Source organism: Sciurus vulgaris (genome assembly GCF_902686455.1).
Source record: "Sciurus vulgaris genome assembly, chromosome: 10".
Lineage (NCBI taxonomy): Eukaryota > Metazoa > Chordata > Mammalia > Rodentia > Sciuridae > Sciurus > Sciurus vulgaris.
In genome coordinates this window covers 102519443-102536696 of record NC_136470.1, presented here as the reverse complement: position 1 = coordinate 102536696, position 17254 = coordinate 102519443, and the positions used below count along the sequence as shown (strand labels likewise).

Here is a 17254-nt window from a genome sequence, read left to right as displayed (position 1 = left end):
TATTCATATATGAACATAGGAAAGTAATGTCCAATTCATTCTACTGTACTTCATGCCTTTAAATTGCATAATTGATGAGGAGGCTGTGATCCAAATGAATGGATCAAGACATACAATAAGATAAGCCAGACATTTCAGAGAGAGTTAAAACTGTTTAAACACAGTCCAAGGGGAACTTTTTTGCATGATAAAAGGCACAGGTAAGGGACCGTATTTGAATGTAGGAGAAAAGGTGGCTGATTTTGGTGATGACTAGGACCATAGCTTACACTTTGTACACTCAGTCTGGTCTAGGTAGTTTTCTCAGTGGGTACAGATATTAACTTTTCTATGTGAGTTGAAGTGTCAGCTTGGTTTTTAATATATCAGAAATGGGACACTTGAGTTCTTTAGAAATTCTCAGAAACTGATGATGGGGCAGGGTTTCCTTCCAGAATGGTTAGTGAGAGAGGTGAGATGGGCATGGAGTCTTCCCCTAGCCAGCTGGATGAACTTGGGCCACTTAGCTTTCATCATGCTTTCTTCTATGTGTAATTGACAATTGTTTTTACTACAAAGGTTTTATGACAATAAGCTAATACATGTAAAATGCATGTACATACTATGTAATACAGCTCTGTGAACTGCTGTTATCGCCATTATTGTGGCCATGCTTGCCTTCAACCATGAAAAGTTCATATATACCTATATACATATATAAACGCCCACACTGTAACTATGGTATGCTGACTTTTTCAACTCTGTATCTTAGGGTAGCTATCAATCAGTTACAATCCTGGGCCATGGGAGAACTGTACCTGGCGCCCTTGGGTGCACTCACAGCTGAATGGGTAGAAGGTGAGCAGCGATGGAGAGAAACGGAGACCCAGAGATAGAGATGAGAGAGGGACTGCAAGAAGAGAAATAATTTGCAGCAGAGCAGAACTCGCGCCAGACGAGAGCCCTCTTTGCGCTCTCCACGTCTCGGACCAGGATGGGATTATTTTACTTTCCAGCACTGATCGAGCGTCGCCGGGGAGGGGAGAAGGGCCCCCCTCCCGTTACTCTGCTTCCTTCCACACCCTCCTTTGGACCCCGCCTGGCGATTGGCGGGCTCGACCCCGGGCGGTCGCGGATTGGCGCTCCTCGGTCCCGGTCACCGGGTTTAAAGAGGGGGGCGGGGGCGCGCCACCCAGCAGCGCTGCTGTCCCCGCGGTGCATCGGTCGCTGTCCCAGCTGTGCGCCCGCCGCGTCGTCGGTGCTGTGCTCGCGGTCTCTAGCGGCCCGCACCAGCTCGAGCGTCCGGCCTCGGGCGATCGCCGGCAAGCGGCTCGCCAGGGCAGTACAGGGAGTACCTACCAGGGCAGGCGCTGTCCAGCCCGGGGTCCGGGCACAGCCAGTTGAGGGTCGAGGCTCGTGGACGTCGCGGTGGCCACCATGGTGGCCACGTGCCTGCAGGTGGTGGGCTTCGTCACGAGCTTCGTGGGCTGGATCGGCATTATCGTCACCACATCCACCAATGACTGGGTGGTGACCTGTGGCTACACCATCCCCACCTGCCGCAAGCTGGACGAACTGGGTTCCAAGGGGCTGTGGGCTGACTGCGTCATGGCCACGGGGCTGTACCACTGCAAGCCCCTGGTGGACATCCTCATCTTGCCCGGTAAGGACCCCCACTGTGCAAGCGGCAGCTCTCTAAGCCCACATTCTCTGGGTAGACCAGAGAGGGGGGCAGTGGACAGAGTTCACAGAAACATTTTGGGCCTCAATGACCTTTGGGCACGTTTTTGACATCCCCCCATTCCCACCCTGCTGCAGAATTAGGCAGCTCTAAACTTAATCCCTCTCTGTCTCAGTTTTTCCTTTTTTAAAAAGTGTTTTTATTTGTACTAATTAGTTACACATGACAGTAGGATGCACTTTGAGAAATCATACTCGGTCTCAATTTTCTTATCTAGAATTTGGGATAATAATGTTAATTTGGCCAGTGGCAATGCTGACCCAGTCGCTCTAAGAATTTAATGAACCGAGGTGTTGAGCCAGAGTAAGGGACACAGACGAAGAGAATTCCCACCGTCCCAGCCCTCCACTGCCTCTTTACTACCCTGGTCCCAGACTCTTCCCACAGACTCCGTGCTGCCAGTTAAGATTGCTGCAGAAGTGAGGAGGAAAGAGTCAAACGCACGCATTGGAGCGATTCAAACAGGTGCTGGCTGTTTCTCAGTCCTCCTGGGACAGGTTGGGGAGAGGTTGGGGAGCTCCTAGCTCCATCCGCGGGGTCCCCAAAAAGTTCATGTCTAAGGGTGTCTCTGGGTTGCCCAGTTTAGCAAACCCCAGGTTGATTCTCGCAGTCCCCAGGGTCTGTTTTAGCTACCTTACCCCACCTCTACCTCTGCTATGGAGGAGTCCGGCAACGAGGCCGCGGTGACACCCTCCCCTGCTCTGCGACCCTCCAGTTGGATTGGGAAGAGTACACACTCCTTTGCGAGAGACACTGAGCACCGCCAAAGGCCGCTCCTTCTGGCCTGCAGCTGTGTCTCCAAGAGGAGAGCTGAGGGAAGAATTGATCAGCCTCCACCTCCCTGATGCCCGCGGGGAGCCCCATCTTCCTTTGTTGTCCTGTGGAAAAATTATGGGAAAATTTCAATTGCGATTTAACTATGAGACAAGTTGGATGAATAGCGAGACCACGGGCGCCCCCTCGAGCTTTCTGCTAGAAATCTGGCCTGCCCTGAGGGCTCATTCTAGACCTGGCCCCTCCACGGTGGCCTGCTGTCCCTCAAGCCTTTGTGAATTGTGCGCTGTTAAAGTTTAGTCTTGGCTTCCTTCAGACAGAGAGAAACCTGGCTCTGAAGCGGCGGGTCTAGGAGCGGTTCGCTTTGTGCCTTCTCTGAGAAATATATATATATTTTTTTGGTGGGGGGTGGGGTGCGGTGGGGGTCATTCAGAGACTTTGCACCCCTTTAGTGTCCCAAGTTGTGCCTATATCCCAGTCCTGGCCGTTGGAATAAATCTCCCTTCTTTGCTGTACTTGGCTTATCCTTATCGCATCACTTTTCTTTTTTTTTTTTTTTTTTTATGGCGGTAAGTTAAGTTCTCTTACCACATTTTACAGTTTTTGAAGATGCACTTGTCCTCCTACTATTTTGGCATTCCTCTCCTAACCTGGACATTGCCTCTGGCACATAATAGGTGTGCATACTGCACATCTGGTCTGCCTTTTGCTACCCTTTCAGAAGGACAGAGAAGGCCAGGAAACTCTGATTAGGATCCAGCTTCAGTTAATGCTGGTCCTGGCCCCAGCAATCAAAATCTGGGTGATTAGAGAGAAGTTTTTAACCTCTTTGAACCCTATTTGTCATCTTTTTAAAGTTAAAATCAATCACCTATCTTTTAGGATTGCTTTGGGGAGTAAATGAGACAAGAAATATAAACCTTCTTTTGTGTAGTAGATATTCCAATAAAGGGTAGCTATTCAAATCTGGGCATGAAATTTTTAAGGACCTTTGACTAAGCATAAATTTATTCTTCTGTTTCCCCTGGAATTAAATTTACTGAGCATTCAATGCCAAGTGGTTTGTTTTCAGAGAATATGAGCCATTCTCCAGGGTGGAAAACATTAGGGGGAGGGCTTAACCCTTCCGGCTCCCCCCACCCTTACACTTTGGTTGGGGGCAGGGATGGTTCTCAGCCTCCATTTTTGACTTCTAGACATGGCCTTGGCACTGTAGCATGTGAACAGCCTGTGCTGTGAATTTCAGAACCTCTGTTGCTAGCTGACTCCCTCCTTTGTGTCTTTCCTGCCTCTCCTACAGACTGAAAGGCCAGGGAGGGGCTGGGCCTTCTTTGGCTCTTCTTTGGGAGTCTATAAGTCAACAGATGTCTAATGAATTATTTTTAATTCCAAAGAAGCTGACATGGGCAGTGGTTGGAAGAGAGCCCTTCTGGAATCTGAACTCTGGCAAAACATACCTTGCTAAGAGACAGTGTTAAAGTTGGGTCTTGGTGCATACGGCAGCCTGGCTGGATTTGATATGGGGGTCCAGGTGTATGAGATAGAATTCGTAACTGTGAGCCAAAAAGGGAGGTAATAAATGAATGTCACTTTTTGAGAGGGTAAGTGTTTTAATGAGAAACAAATTCAAAAGTGAAACAGTAAATTTAAGTTTGTGAAATTCTCCCAGGACCTTGTCATATTTATCTATGTAAACGTTGTACATGTTATAATCTATTTCTTAATAAAGTTAACTTGGCATTTTACTTGACAGTATAAAGTTTGGATAGCTTTGTTCTACTACCTTATTATTCAATCCACTTATTCCTTCATTTGTAATTTTTTGTTTACATCATCATTTGTGGACACATGAAAACCAAGGCAGGTGTTGGCTCTCCGGGAATCCCCAGGTCTAGAGAGACAACTTTTAGACAATGATGGACATTTGGGGAAGTATGTTCAAGACATAGTGGAGAGAAGTCTGAATCTTAGCCTACTGTAGTTTAGAGCCATACATGATTCATACTCAAAGTGGATTAAAAGCACATGTTTAGGCATGAAATCACTGAGTACACTTGCAGATAAAAGTAATAACACGAGTGATAATGACTAACTTTTTCAGTACTCAGCATGGGAATTTTTCTAAGCACTGTATGAATTAATTAATTTACTCTTCTGTAGAATTCTATCAGAGAAATGTTGGTACTACTATTATTTTTACTCTGTAGATGAGGACATAGCAGTTAAGTAATTTGCCCAAAGTCACATAGGTAAAGCAGATCAACAGCAGGCTGGAGCCCACATAGACCATTGCAGAAGACTTCTTTGAAGAGTTGAGTTTCCACCTGAGTCTTTTACAAGGTGTAATAATGTAGACTCTGGACTCTTCATCCTGGAAGTTTGACCAAATCATCTAAACCAGGGATACCCATTCCATTTCTCTAACTCCCATTTTTTGTTGCTGAGTTGCTGTAAAAGTTGAAGGTATGTAGTTATCCTGGACAATATTTAGCCTATTTCAAATCTTGGAATGTGGTGAGAAGAAAGGAATTCCTGTGAGGTGTGCCTCAGGAACGAAGAGGACCCTTGATCTAACCCACCCTATCTGTTCTCTTGTTCCTAGGCTATGTGCAGGCTTGCCGGGCCCTAATGATTGCTGCCTCAGTTCTGGGCCTGCCGGCCATTTTGCTGCTGCTGACGGTTCTCCCCTGCATTCGAATGGGCCATGAGCCTGGTGTGGCCAAGTACCGGCGGGCCCAGTTGGCAGGTGTCATGCTCATTCTGCTGGGTAAGCTTTCTATACATGCCCCAACTCTGAGAACCTGATGGACCTCAAATCTTGTGGTTGCTGCTTCCTTGAGTTCAAGGGAAACATGAAAGGAAGTCAAGAGAATCCACTGGGCAATTGACACCATAAGAGATTCCTTCCTATTTGATGATAAGTTTAAATAGAGGACTCAGTAATATCTGGGGTGTGGGCACTGCACACAGAAATAAGTTTAAACAAAGAAAAAGAAGAAGAAGATTTTGAGGGTAGGGAAAACTAAGGGAGAGACCAGAAGGACAGAATAGAGTTGTATGGTGGCTCTCCATTCAGGCTACACAGTGGGCTTTCTTTTAGAACCCTTATATTCAGTTCCCACAGCAGATAAGAGAATCAGAAGTTTCTGGCGATCAGACCAGGGAAAGATATATTTGAAAACTCCTGGGTTGATTCTTATGGGCAGCCAAGATTGAGAACCTCAGTTAATATACAAAGAAAGAGGGAAAAAAGGAACATTCACTGAGTGTGGTGGACTAGTAGGGGATGATTAAGTATTTTTGTTCAATAAATGCTCATTGAGCACATGCACCAGGCATTAGGTGGGCCTTAGGGACATGGGGCAGTGGGAGGCAGTGTCTACTTTGAGTGTACACAGTGTGTGTGGCATGTGCTCATCTAAAAAGTTGCCCAGGTTGTGCACACAGAAAGAAGGCACCGAACCCAGATGGGTGTTTCCCAGAGCAGAGGAACCCAGGGATGAGTGCTGAGAATTGAAGAGAAGGTGGTCAGATGATGGATTGGAAGTGGGGAGAGTCTAGATCAAGGAAACATCACGTGCTTGTTCAGTTTTGCTGATCACACTTGGACTCAAGGCTTGATTTAACAACCAGTGGAGGGGGCTTCTAGTTCTGCTCTCTTTGCTGATTTCATTTCTCTCCATCCCCCTGCCCCCATAATGGAATATGCTGACTCCATTAGCATATCTAAATCTTTACAGAAGATGTGGATTTTAAGAGCAGCAGTTCTTGTTGCAGTGTACATATCAGTGAGCAGAAACTGATCTGGATATGGGTTAGATTTGAAGTCACATTCTCCTGGGACAAGGGATTCCTGTTCCTAAGGTGGCAGATCATGCACTTGATGGGTGGGGAATATGTCAGGGTTCTGTATATGTCCATGCCACTGATGATGCCCACTCCCCACCAGGAGGCTTCTCACTCACAGTGACCCCACTGAGGTCAGGGCACATGAGAGGTGGGCATCGTTCCCCAGGATGGTGAAAGGGTAGAGGTTTGCGGGTGCTTAAGTCTTGGAGAATTTAAAGGTGGGGGAGGGGCGGTGCCTGTGTGTGGTGAAAAAGACTACTAATTTTCAGACAAATATCTGGACGTGGAAATTTTGGTTCCAGCCACAAAGAATCTGTGTACAAGTGCCATGTAGAACACAACCTTGCTCTGTAACTCAAAGGTGCCCCTTCTCATGGTCAGATCTCTGTGTCCCTTTCTGATGGGTAGGCCAAAGCTGTATGATAAACTGGGTTGTGGAATCCAGAAGACCTTCTCTTCCAAACCACTTGCTGTTTATTACTTTCCTCACTTTCTCCCAGAAGCTCTAGAGGTTCTCTTGGGCTCTTGGGAGATGGGAGAGTCAAAGATTGGGTGTGTCGTCTTAGGTGTTCATCTTTAGAAATTCTAGCCTTTCACAGGAGAGTTGCAGAGTATCTACAAGTGGATTAAAACAAATACAAACAAACCCTGTGGAAAATAGAGTGATAAAAACAAGTATAGATAGACTAATTGGTTTAAAAACAGCTGAATTGCCTAGTAGAATAACCAGGCTTTGTTTTTGTTTTGAGATTGGGGGAAGCATTTGAACTTTCTTAGCTGAATTAGGTTTTCTTTATTGTTTAAAGTGGCTTGGTATAGGCAGATCGTGTCAGACAAGAGAAATGCAGTGGGGCAGGGTGTTGGGGGTGGGCCCCACGTCCCTGTTGGCCTGTGTGGAGTGAAACTATAAGGGAGACAGGGTGTCCAGTTATCTGACCCTGCAGGAAGTCTCTCTGGATGGGGTGAGGGGACACACCCTTGGACCCTTTACAGCTTGCATGTCCAGTGTTGTTCACCTCTTTGAAGGCTCCTGTCCTGCTTTGTTTCTCAGTGGGTTGCCACTTGCCTTTGGGTTGGATGTTGTTTTGACCAGGAGGAGCCAGCTCTGGAAATGTAAAGCTCATTGTCTCAAGTGTGGCTCCTGCTGCTCTCCTCTAGGTCTTCTCACCCCGGCCCTAAGTGCCTTGTTTTCCACCCTTGGCAGTGAGTGGGAGGAGCAAGAGATAGTGAAGGCTCTCTTTGTGTAGCTCTGGTTGGTCTCTGTCACTGTCCCAGGAGAAGTCAGTGCTGGGCCCATGCTGGGTCCTAGGGTCACCGGGTGGTGCACCAGCTGAGGTGTGGTTGCTGACCAAAGGGGGTGGGACAACACTGGAGTTGGGGGCCTGGGAACTGGACACAGTGTCACACGGGTCCTGGTATGGAAACTGAATGCAGTTAAAATCATGTTGTTTTCTGACCTTGAAAATCTGTAACTATTTCTTTTTTTTTTAAGGCTTAAAAAATTATGTCTGTTGTAACAACTCCATCTTCTGAGCAGTCTCAGTTTAATGGTGTGAGGTTTAGTTCCTGCTGTGGGGAAGAAATACAAGCCTGATGCTGTTGTCTTCTTAAGCCAGATGAGTAGCTTGAGGAGCAGCAGGCTTCTCAGATCTGGGGTGAATCTGAGGCCAATCTAATCTGTTTGTAGCTTTTCAAGAGTCCCTACCAATGCGTGAGGTGCCTGCGCCCTGAATCATTTCATCTAGTCAGTTGTGTCAGATCCGACTGTACTGAATTTGGAATCTATTGCTTTCTAGCTGTTTAAACTGGGGCAAGTAGTTGATGTCTCTGAGTCTTTCTATAACATAGGAATGATAATGCTTACTTGTCTGGTTGGAAAGAACAGAGAAATTATTTAGCATGGAATCTGCCACATAGGAAGTGTTCAGTAAATGGTCATTCTTTTTCTTGTTGGTTAGAGGAAAAAGAGAGTTAACCCAGAGGGCACCTGGCTATTCTTCCAGTCGTGTCTAATTTCTGCGTAGGGTCAACCCCACTCTTGGAACTGGTGAGGAGAGATGATAACCTGTTTCTGGAAACATACCTCATATCCTGGCTTAATGGAAATGCTTCCTTCATTTACTCTGTTAAAACACAGCCTTGGGATCAATAGTTAAAGATTTTTGCTTATTCCATTATGGAAAGCCAAAACAAGTTACCCTTCTGAAAACACAGACTCAGTTCTGCTTCACTCTAATTCCTACCTTGCTGCAAGTTAGGAAGTACTTTATTTGGATGTTTCTTAAGGGAATAAGGTAGGGAATAGAAGGAAAAGCAATGTGCTTTGCTTCCTAAGTAGGGTCCTTTCGTCTTTTCCTTTTTAAGGTTTTTTTCTTTTCTTTTCTTTTCTTTTTAGGGTCTCTCCCACGGTAGGCTAGTGCTCTACCACTGCTCTATCCCAATCCTTTTTAAAATTTGGTTTGTGGTAGGGTCTCTCTGAATTGCTCAGGCTGGCCTCAACTTGTGATCCTGCTGCCTCAGTCTCCCGAATAGCTGGGATCACAGGTGTGGGCCACAGTGATTAGTTCTTCCTTTTAGAAAACCTGGTCCCTGTTGGTAGTGGAAAAAGTTGGTTTAATTTGGAACTTCAGGTTAACAGTAAAATTATAGTAAAATAAAGGGTGTGGGCAAATGTGAGACAAACTGAGCTTGTCATACATGCAGGATCAGATGTAGTGTAGGGAAAAGGAATCGTTGGGTGTGGAAGGACTAGTGATGCCCTTGATTCAGGACATTAGGAACATTCTTAGAAAAATTCCTCATGTGCATATGTGAATATGTAATGATGAATCCCACCATTATATACAGTTATAATGCATGAATTAAAATATGGAAAAATCTTCCTCCAAATAAAATTTCATATAGATAGTGGAAAGAATGTGACATCTGAGTATGACTGTGGCTTAAAATGATCTCACCAGCAAAGTTGGAGGCACTAACTGCTTTGTGAATACTTCCTGCCTCTAAATTCTGTGGTTAAAAAAAAATAATAACGAGGATCTGGGGTTGTGGCTCAGTGATAGAACATTGCCTGGCATGCTCGAGGACCTGGATTCAATCCCCAGGACCAAAAAATAATAATGAATAAAAAAAATCAATCAACCAACCAACCAACCATAAGCTGGCTTTGAAAAACTATAGGAAAAAAATAATAAAGATAATGATGCATGGAATAAAATTGAAGGAAAAAAATCTTGAAAGCAAGCCAGGAAAATAATGGACTCACATATTCCATTGATTTGATGATTTTTATAATATTAGCTCCTCCTAAAGGTCACTTGTGTAAGAGGAGTATGTTACATGTCAACATTTTAGAGAATGATAAACAAGGAAGATAAAACCTCAAAACTTTTCTAGTTTCATATGAGAATAATACATAGAGATTGACCCATCAGCTCATTAGAAATCTTATTGTTGCCTTCATGGATTCCTTTGTGAAAAGCTAAAATTAATTGTTGCTACTTAGGTTGTATGTTATAATAGTATTGATACTAAGATACCATTCACTGTGTTGTAAAATGTTAAATGGAGGAGGATTTAAGAAACACTTGTGGAAAATTTCAAGTGTACATGAAAAAATTAGAATAATAAATTCCATGAACCCAAACTCCTTCTCAATAATGATCAGCTCATGTCCTATTTGCTTCATCTTCCCAATTCTTCATTTCTTCTAGGCTCCAGATGTTTTTGTCTCAAAACTCAGCTTATCAAGGAAGATTTCTCCTCCAGTATTACTAATATAGTCAGAACAATTCAAGTAATTTTGATACACATATTCCTCAGTGGTAGACATAGGCTTTTGAAAGTTCATTCAATACCTTGTATTGATAGTAAAAAAAAAAAAAACTTGAAAAAAGGTGTTCATTAGAGGAAGGCAGAAATATCAGTGTCTGGTGATCTTTCCCAACCTCTTTTTCTCCTTTTCTCAATTGTTGCTTCTCGAATCAAACACATCTGTATCAATTTTATTAAACTTCATTACCTTTATTTTTCTTTTGTTGCTATTAAAACTTTCGATGCCTAAAAATTGTACTTATTTATGAGGTTGTCTCACATTTGTTTAACTCCCTAATATCATCATGTGCCATTTAATCTCTCACAACCTTGAAAGCTACACTAAACTTTCATTGCTCTAAAATTGCCTTCCCCCCAAATTTCTCCTTGGTTAAGTCAAATTATCGTTAATTTTTTAACAAGGGTGTATCCTATAAACTAAGAAACACATTGCATGACGTCACTTGGAACTTAAGGTATTCTTATGAAAGGATCTGTATCCACCAGTGAAGTTTCCTTCTTTCTCCCCGCATCTCTAGCTAAGAATATTCACAATTTTTAACCTTCTATTCCCAAAGAGTAGATTATTCCTCACCTCTTGTGCAGTTAACGATTGAATCTTCTGAAGCTAAAATAGGAGAAAGAGACTGAAAAATCTGAGTGCAAAATTGTTTTTGGAGACTTAATTAAAAAAAAAAAAACTTGGATGACAGAATATAAAAAAATAATGAAAATTTCCTTTCTATTTCTTTAATTTTCCTTACCTTAAAGGTAAATGTGACTTTTAGGAAAATACTTTATTTTCCCCTAATAATAGAATCATTTCACACTTTCCTTTTTTTGGGTGGTGGGGGGTGGAGGGTTTCTGCAAATACAATTTTAGCAAGGCTTCTGTGTCTTTAAGAAAGTCCAAAATTAGTGACAGTTTTATTAACCTTTCACAATTTTTAGTCGAGCAGTGATTGGACTTGCATTTTTAACTTTGCTGTTCATATTTTTTTCTCCCTCAGACCATGGCCAACATGGAGTAAATTCTCCTCTTTTGGTCTCTGAACATTTTTCAATTTGAGTTCAGTTGAAGGTCACTGCTCCCAGTGAGCCTCTCATTTCCTTTCATGTTGTGCGGTAGTCTGTCTTTTCTTAGTGGTTTTGATGTGGTTCATCTTTGAGAGCCACAGGAATTCCTCCCAGAGTACGTTTATCTGCTAGGAAATAAAGAGCCTGCTGGTGATCATTTGCCTTGTTTTGTATGGATTATAAACGAGGAAAACCTTTAATGAGGTAAATCAGGGGCGTGTGGCTCTACGTATGTTAAAGTCACCTTAAGCTTTGATGACTTTAGAAGTCAGTCTTGGTGTGTATGAAGGGACAAGAAGAGCCCTGGGTTCGTTTTCCACTGGTGCACCCACTTGCTCATCCAGTCCTCTGAGGTTCATTATATAAATGTCCAGACATTTTTCTTGTGTTTTTATTTCTAATGAATTATATTGCAATATATTCTAACAAAATCTCTTAACACTTAAACCAACTGATGGTTACCTTTGAAGATGAAGTCTGATTCTTTCCTTATCTGAAGATAACTTAGTTTTATTATTGGTTTTATTATGGGAAAGAATGAAATGAACTTAGAGGCAATTTCTTGTCTTATTCGATGAAGTTTAAACCAAATTTCAAAGTTGTTTGGCTTCATGGGACGTGGGGGGTTGCTTTCTTGCCTGTGTGCATATACATGTTTCTGTGTATGTGTTTATGTGTTGTGTTTGTAAATACAAAATAAATAGAAAATGTAAAACTTAATTTGAACCGTAAGTTGTTTTGAAACCAGTTAATTGTTTATGGGAAAGACTGAATTGAACCAAATCAGTTGTATGGGAATTAAATCTTTTATTATCATTATTTTTCCTACACAATTCAGCTTGTAACTGTCGGACTTTTCCTTCTAAACAAACCTGAGTGTTTGGAAGCCCTTGCTAGGTTGCCCAGGTGGAACAAAAGCCACTGTGGGGGCCTGGGGTGTGTAGCTGGATTGTGTATTTTTTCTTGGTGTTTCATATAAATATTATAGAAGTGGATGTTATTATGCTTTCTTTAAGAAAATGAACATGTAAGATTTTAGCCCCTTAGATAACCTATATAGACTCCTTAATTGACCGGATGTGGTGGTATATGCTGGTAATCTCACTTACTTGGGAGGCTGAGGTAGGAGGATTGCAAGTTTGAGACCAACCAGGTCAATATAACAAGATCATGTCTCAATAAATAAATAAAAATAAAAAATGACTGAAGATATAAAGTAAAGGTAGAGCACCCAGGTTCAATCTCCAGAACTAGCTGGGTGGTGCATGTCTGTAATTCCAGTGGCTCCAGAGGCTGAGACAGGAGGATCAGGAGTTCAAAGCCAGTCTCAGTAATGGGGAGGTGCTAAGCAACTCAGTGAGATCCTGTCTCTAAATAAAATACAAAATAGGCTGTGGATGTAGCTTGGTGGTGAAGTGCCCCTGAGTTCAATCCCCAGTACCCCTCCCCTTGCCCAAAACAAAAACAAACAAAACAAAACCAAAAATCTCCAAAACTACAAAAACTAAACAAAACAAATTTCCTTAATTGTGTAGATAGCTCACTATTGATGCCAGACACTGGGATCTTTTGACCTGATAACATAGGAACTAAACTGAGTCCAGCAAGCTAACATGTAGAGAAGGCTTTTACTGGGGCCTCTGTTTAGGAAGGGAGACAGTTCTGACAGGACTCAGGCAGGCTCCCTGAGCCAAAGGAGGGACCTCATTTTATTGGTTACTTTCAGGAGAGGGGAATGTTAATTTGCTTTAGGTGTATTGAACTGAAGCATTGTTCCCTGTGTTAAAGATAAGTCACTACACTTGATGAAGAGGACGCATACAGAACAGTCTGACCTCAATGATGCAAAGCTGACATGGTTGAGGTTGGTACACATGAAGCCTCCTGGCTTCTGCTGTCAGGCCATGAGCCAAGGCCCACGATCGCTTTGCCCCTTATCCCTATGGTGGTCCTGTCTCACTGTAAATGGAGTGAACTCAGGCTGTTAGAAAACCAATCTGGACAATTCAAAGACCCCTGAATCCACTCTTGCCTCTGACTTCCATTGTACTTTTTGAATAGGAATCACATTTGTTTATATGTATGTTGTACTCAGTTTGTGGGGGCAGGTTTATTCTGTTGTCAACAAAAAACACACAATGAGACAGTTGGGTCTTTCAAAATGGGTAAAACTTAAATCTTTCCTAAAATTTGGAGCAAATGTATCGTGCTGTGTGTTTTAGTGTTTATTTAGAGAAAAATTATATTTCTTTTCTGTTGGCGTAAAGGGTAAGTTAGGAAAATCACTCAGTGTGAGAAGAAATCAGAAAAGAGCTTATTGAGTTGAAAGTGACAAGGGTACCCCAGGTGGCACACCAGGCTGGCAGTGCAATGCCCTGTCTTGAGTTTGTTGATGGCTTTTATGACTGACGAGTGGAAACCTCACTATTACTGTTAGTCTTATGTCTGTCATCCCTAATGTACCATTTCAAACTTAAGGTTTTAAATAAAATTTCCATCCTGTTTTTATTTTATGATTTTCATCATAAAATCCTTGACTAGGTGAATTATTTTACTCTAAGGATTATTGATTTTTGTGTTGGGATTTTGTGATCATGAATAGAACAGCATAGATTCAGACGCTCAGCTGATGCTCCACTTACATCTAGCAACATTCACCGTGGCAAGAGAAATTGCACAACTTCTTCAGGTCTTTGTAGTGTGAACTGAATAGAGAGTTGAAGGGGGCGTCATCTTGTTCCCAGTCTCTAAATAGCTCAGGTTATTCAGTCATTCAACAAGCATACATAGAGCACCTCCTCTATACCTGGTGCTGAGCTAAATATTGAGTTTGTAGACATAAATAAGGTACAGCCCCTGTCTTCAAAAAACTCAGAGACTGGCATAGGAAATAGACCTGTAAAGAGAAAATGATAATATGATTAGGTGAATGTAATGATAGACTTGGAATTACAAAGCCACAATTACAGTGAAAACAAATTTTTGGTCTTAAATGATTTATTTTTCAGTTTTTACATGAGAGTTCTTTTGTCACTGCCACCTGTTGAAAAAAATAAGGACCCAGCAGGGCAAGCTGCTTTGACAGGACTAATTCTACAGCCGCAAGTCTTTAGGCTCTGATTGCCGCGGGAGTGGAGCTGTGTGTTTGGAGCTGTTCTGGAGCAGTTGCGAGGCGTGTGGATGCGGAGCGAACGCGCTGCACACCGCACTTGGTGAGTGGCGGGTGCGCCCAGTCAGCGCTTTCTTTCTGTCTCCCCAGCTCTCTGCGCCATCGTCGCCACCATCTGGTTCCCTGTGTGCGCCCACCGTGAGACCACCATCGTGAGCTTTGGCTACTCCCTGTACGCGGGCTGGATCGGTGCGGTGCTGTGCCTCGTGGGTGGCAGCGTCATCGTCTGCTGCGCTGGAGATGCCCAGTCATTTGGTGAAAACCGTTTCTACTACTCTTCGGGCTCCAGCTCCCCGACTCATGCCAAGAGTGCGCATGTATAAGAGAGCGGCCACGGTACCCGTGGAGGTGCTGTAGGCCGGGCCTGTGGCCCTAGGTTCATTCTCTGCCAGGCACCAAAGCCAAAGGTCTAAACATCCTGCCTGGCGTTCCGTAGTCTTAACACCACTCCCCGCCCCCATCCCCCCCCACCACGTTTTGGTTGCCTTAAAAGAAATCTCTGGCTCAGATAAAGCCCACATAGTTTCCACGGTGTTGCCCACGATTATCTCTTTTCTCGGGCATCCCTTTGTTGTTTATTAAAAAAAGAATTTTTGTTTCTAAATTTTAAATGTCTTGCAAACATGACTGAGTTGGGTGCTGGTGGGGGAGCGAAATAAGAAACACTTTTCAAACTGTTACAGATGACAATGGGAGTCTCATAAATGCCTCTCAGTTTGCTCCCTCCTCTTCCATTCCAAGGTCATTTACTTCTAAGAGATAGAAAAAGATAGAATTGGGGACATGGGGTGGGGAGGGAGGGGAATTGTGGAACTTTCTCTCCGTGGGAAAGTTTCCCTTTTATAAGTTGAGGGCAAGGGGTGGGGATATTTTTTAGTTTGTGATTTTACATTTATCTGTACATACTTTTTTCAAGATCGATTGTTTTTAGAACCATGGTTTTCCTGAAATTCTCAGTTCATCAGTATGAAGGAAATGAACCAAATAGACTTTAATCATGCAATAAATAACAGTACAAGTGAGTATAACTTTTACTGATGTTCCACAAAACATTTTTGATTTCCAGAGTTGTGTGATATAGTTTTTAATCCCACATTTGCATATGCTTCAAATTAACACATTTTAAAAGCCCTTTTCCCTTTCTCTGTTTTTGTTCTGTTGGCTCTCTTGAAGCCATGTTTAACGTAAGCTGTACTGTTGAATTTGGCTTTACGGGTGTAAATGCTGATGGTGTTATCAGCATCTGAGACCCCAGACTCTCCAAACACGGATGGTGCATTTGGTTCCTTAAGTGAAATCTGTGCAATAAAATAACAAACTGTCTGCAAAACTGGCCTTCAATCTTCTGTTGTATCCAGAGGTATTCGTCTACTGATTTAAAAAAATAAATTCATTAATCTCTACTGGTAATTTATAGGGGACCTGATCAGTGAGTCAGGAACAAGTCATTCTACATTGCCCTGAGTAATTAAAAGTTAGAGTTTATTCACTAATAGTGTGGTGGTAATGTATGATCAAAAAAATGTAACCTTAATGTTCTCTAGGTTTCTACTATAGAGTGACTTTTTGGTAAATGGGTTGCAATGAGAAACCAAGTGCTAAGCATTATGTGGTTAAACTCCTTTATTTACTTTGAACATTTAGTATAGAATTGGCGAAGTATGAAGGAGAATTTTAAAAACCCATTTTATTGGATCTTTAGTTATAATACCTAAATACATTTAGTCACATATGTAGATTTTTGGAAATTTTGGACAAAGACACATTGAGTTGATTTTTTTTGTTTTCTATTCCAGAAACTTTCAAATTATGGGCCTCCTCTAAGGAAATAGATATCTATTTTGGCAGACATTTTCCAAATAAAATCCTAATCTCTTTTGTTGGTAGTATAATAATTGGCAAACATTCCTCCTTGGAAATCTTCATTTGTGTCAGATATTTGTAGAAATTTATATACATTAGGATATTGTAACTTGTAGGATGTATTTCTAAATTACTTGTGCAGAAAAGACAACACATTGACAAAAATATTTGCTCTGTTATGAGACAGTTTTTGCTAGGATATGACTCATGTGACTATATTGGAAAACCCTCCCTACCTCATTAAAACATGTCAAGGTATAGTGGATTATGACCATGAATGCAGCAGAAGGCATGTGGAGGGAGAAGTAAGATTTTAGGTCCTCTTGTTCCTTCTCTTCACCACCAATCAGAAGTATCATTAAATACAGTAGCGATCTTAGGGATGTGCTGGTTCCTTCCCATGAGAATGCTGCTTGCTTTACTGTAAGAGGGTGAGCTACCCGTTCGGCTTTCCTTGAAGCATGGGGGAGAGACCTTACATCTCTTCTAGCTAACTTTGTCTGGACTAATTAAGGAATCCTGTTTTGTAGGTCATAACTGTAGTGTTAGGGTTTATGATCAGTTTGAGGAAGGAGGGTAGATTTTCTTCTAGAACAGTACTATTCAGTGGGAATATGTGAGTCACATATGTACTTTAAAAATTTCTAATAGTCACATTAAAAAATCTAAAAGTAAATGGAGAAATAGTGGGGAATGATATTGAGCCAAATTATATTGTTATATTGTGTGCATGTACAAAAATATAATAATGAATTCTACCATTATGTACAACTCTAATGCACCCATAAAACCATATGGAAAAATTAAAGATAAACAAATGAAATTAATTTTAACATATTTTACTTGATGTGGTATATCAAAATATTATTTCAATATATAGTCAATTTTTTTAATTGAGTTTTTGGATCCATGAATATTCTTTTTTTTATTTTTATTTATTTTTAAATTTTTTTTGGTGGTGCTGGGAATTGAACCCAGGGCCTTGTGCT

At 42.1% G+C, this 17254-nt stretch overlaps 1 protein-coding gene across 1 annotated transcript; it reads left to right on the top strand.

Annotated features, from left to right (window-relative positions):
* Window positions 1–1192: 1192 nt before the first annotated feature.
* Window positions 1193–17046, top strand: CLDN11 (claudin 11). Its single transcript, XM_079155953.1, has 3 exons — window positions 1193–1642; window positions 5097–5261; window positions 14493–17046. Exons 1-3 carry the CDS (start codon window positions 1417–1419, stop codon window positions 14723–14725), a joined length of 624 nt encoding a protein of 207 aa, XP_079012079.1. The 5' UTR covers window positions 1193–1416; the 3' UTR covers window positions 14726–17046.
* Window positions 17047–17254: the final 208 nt, after the last annotated feature.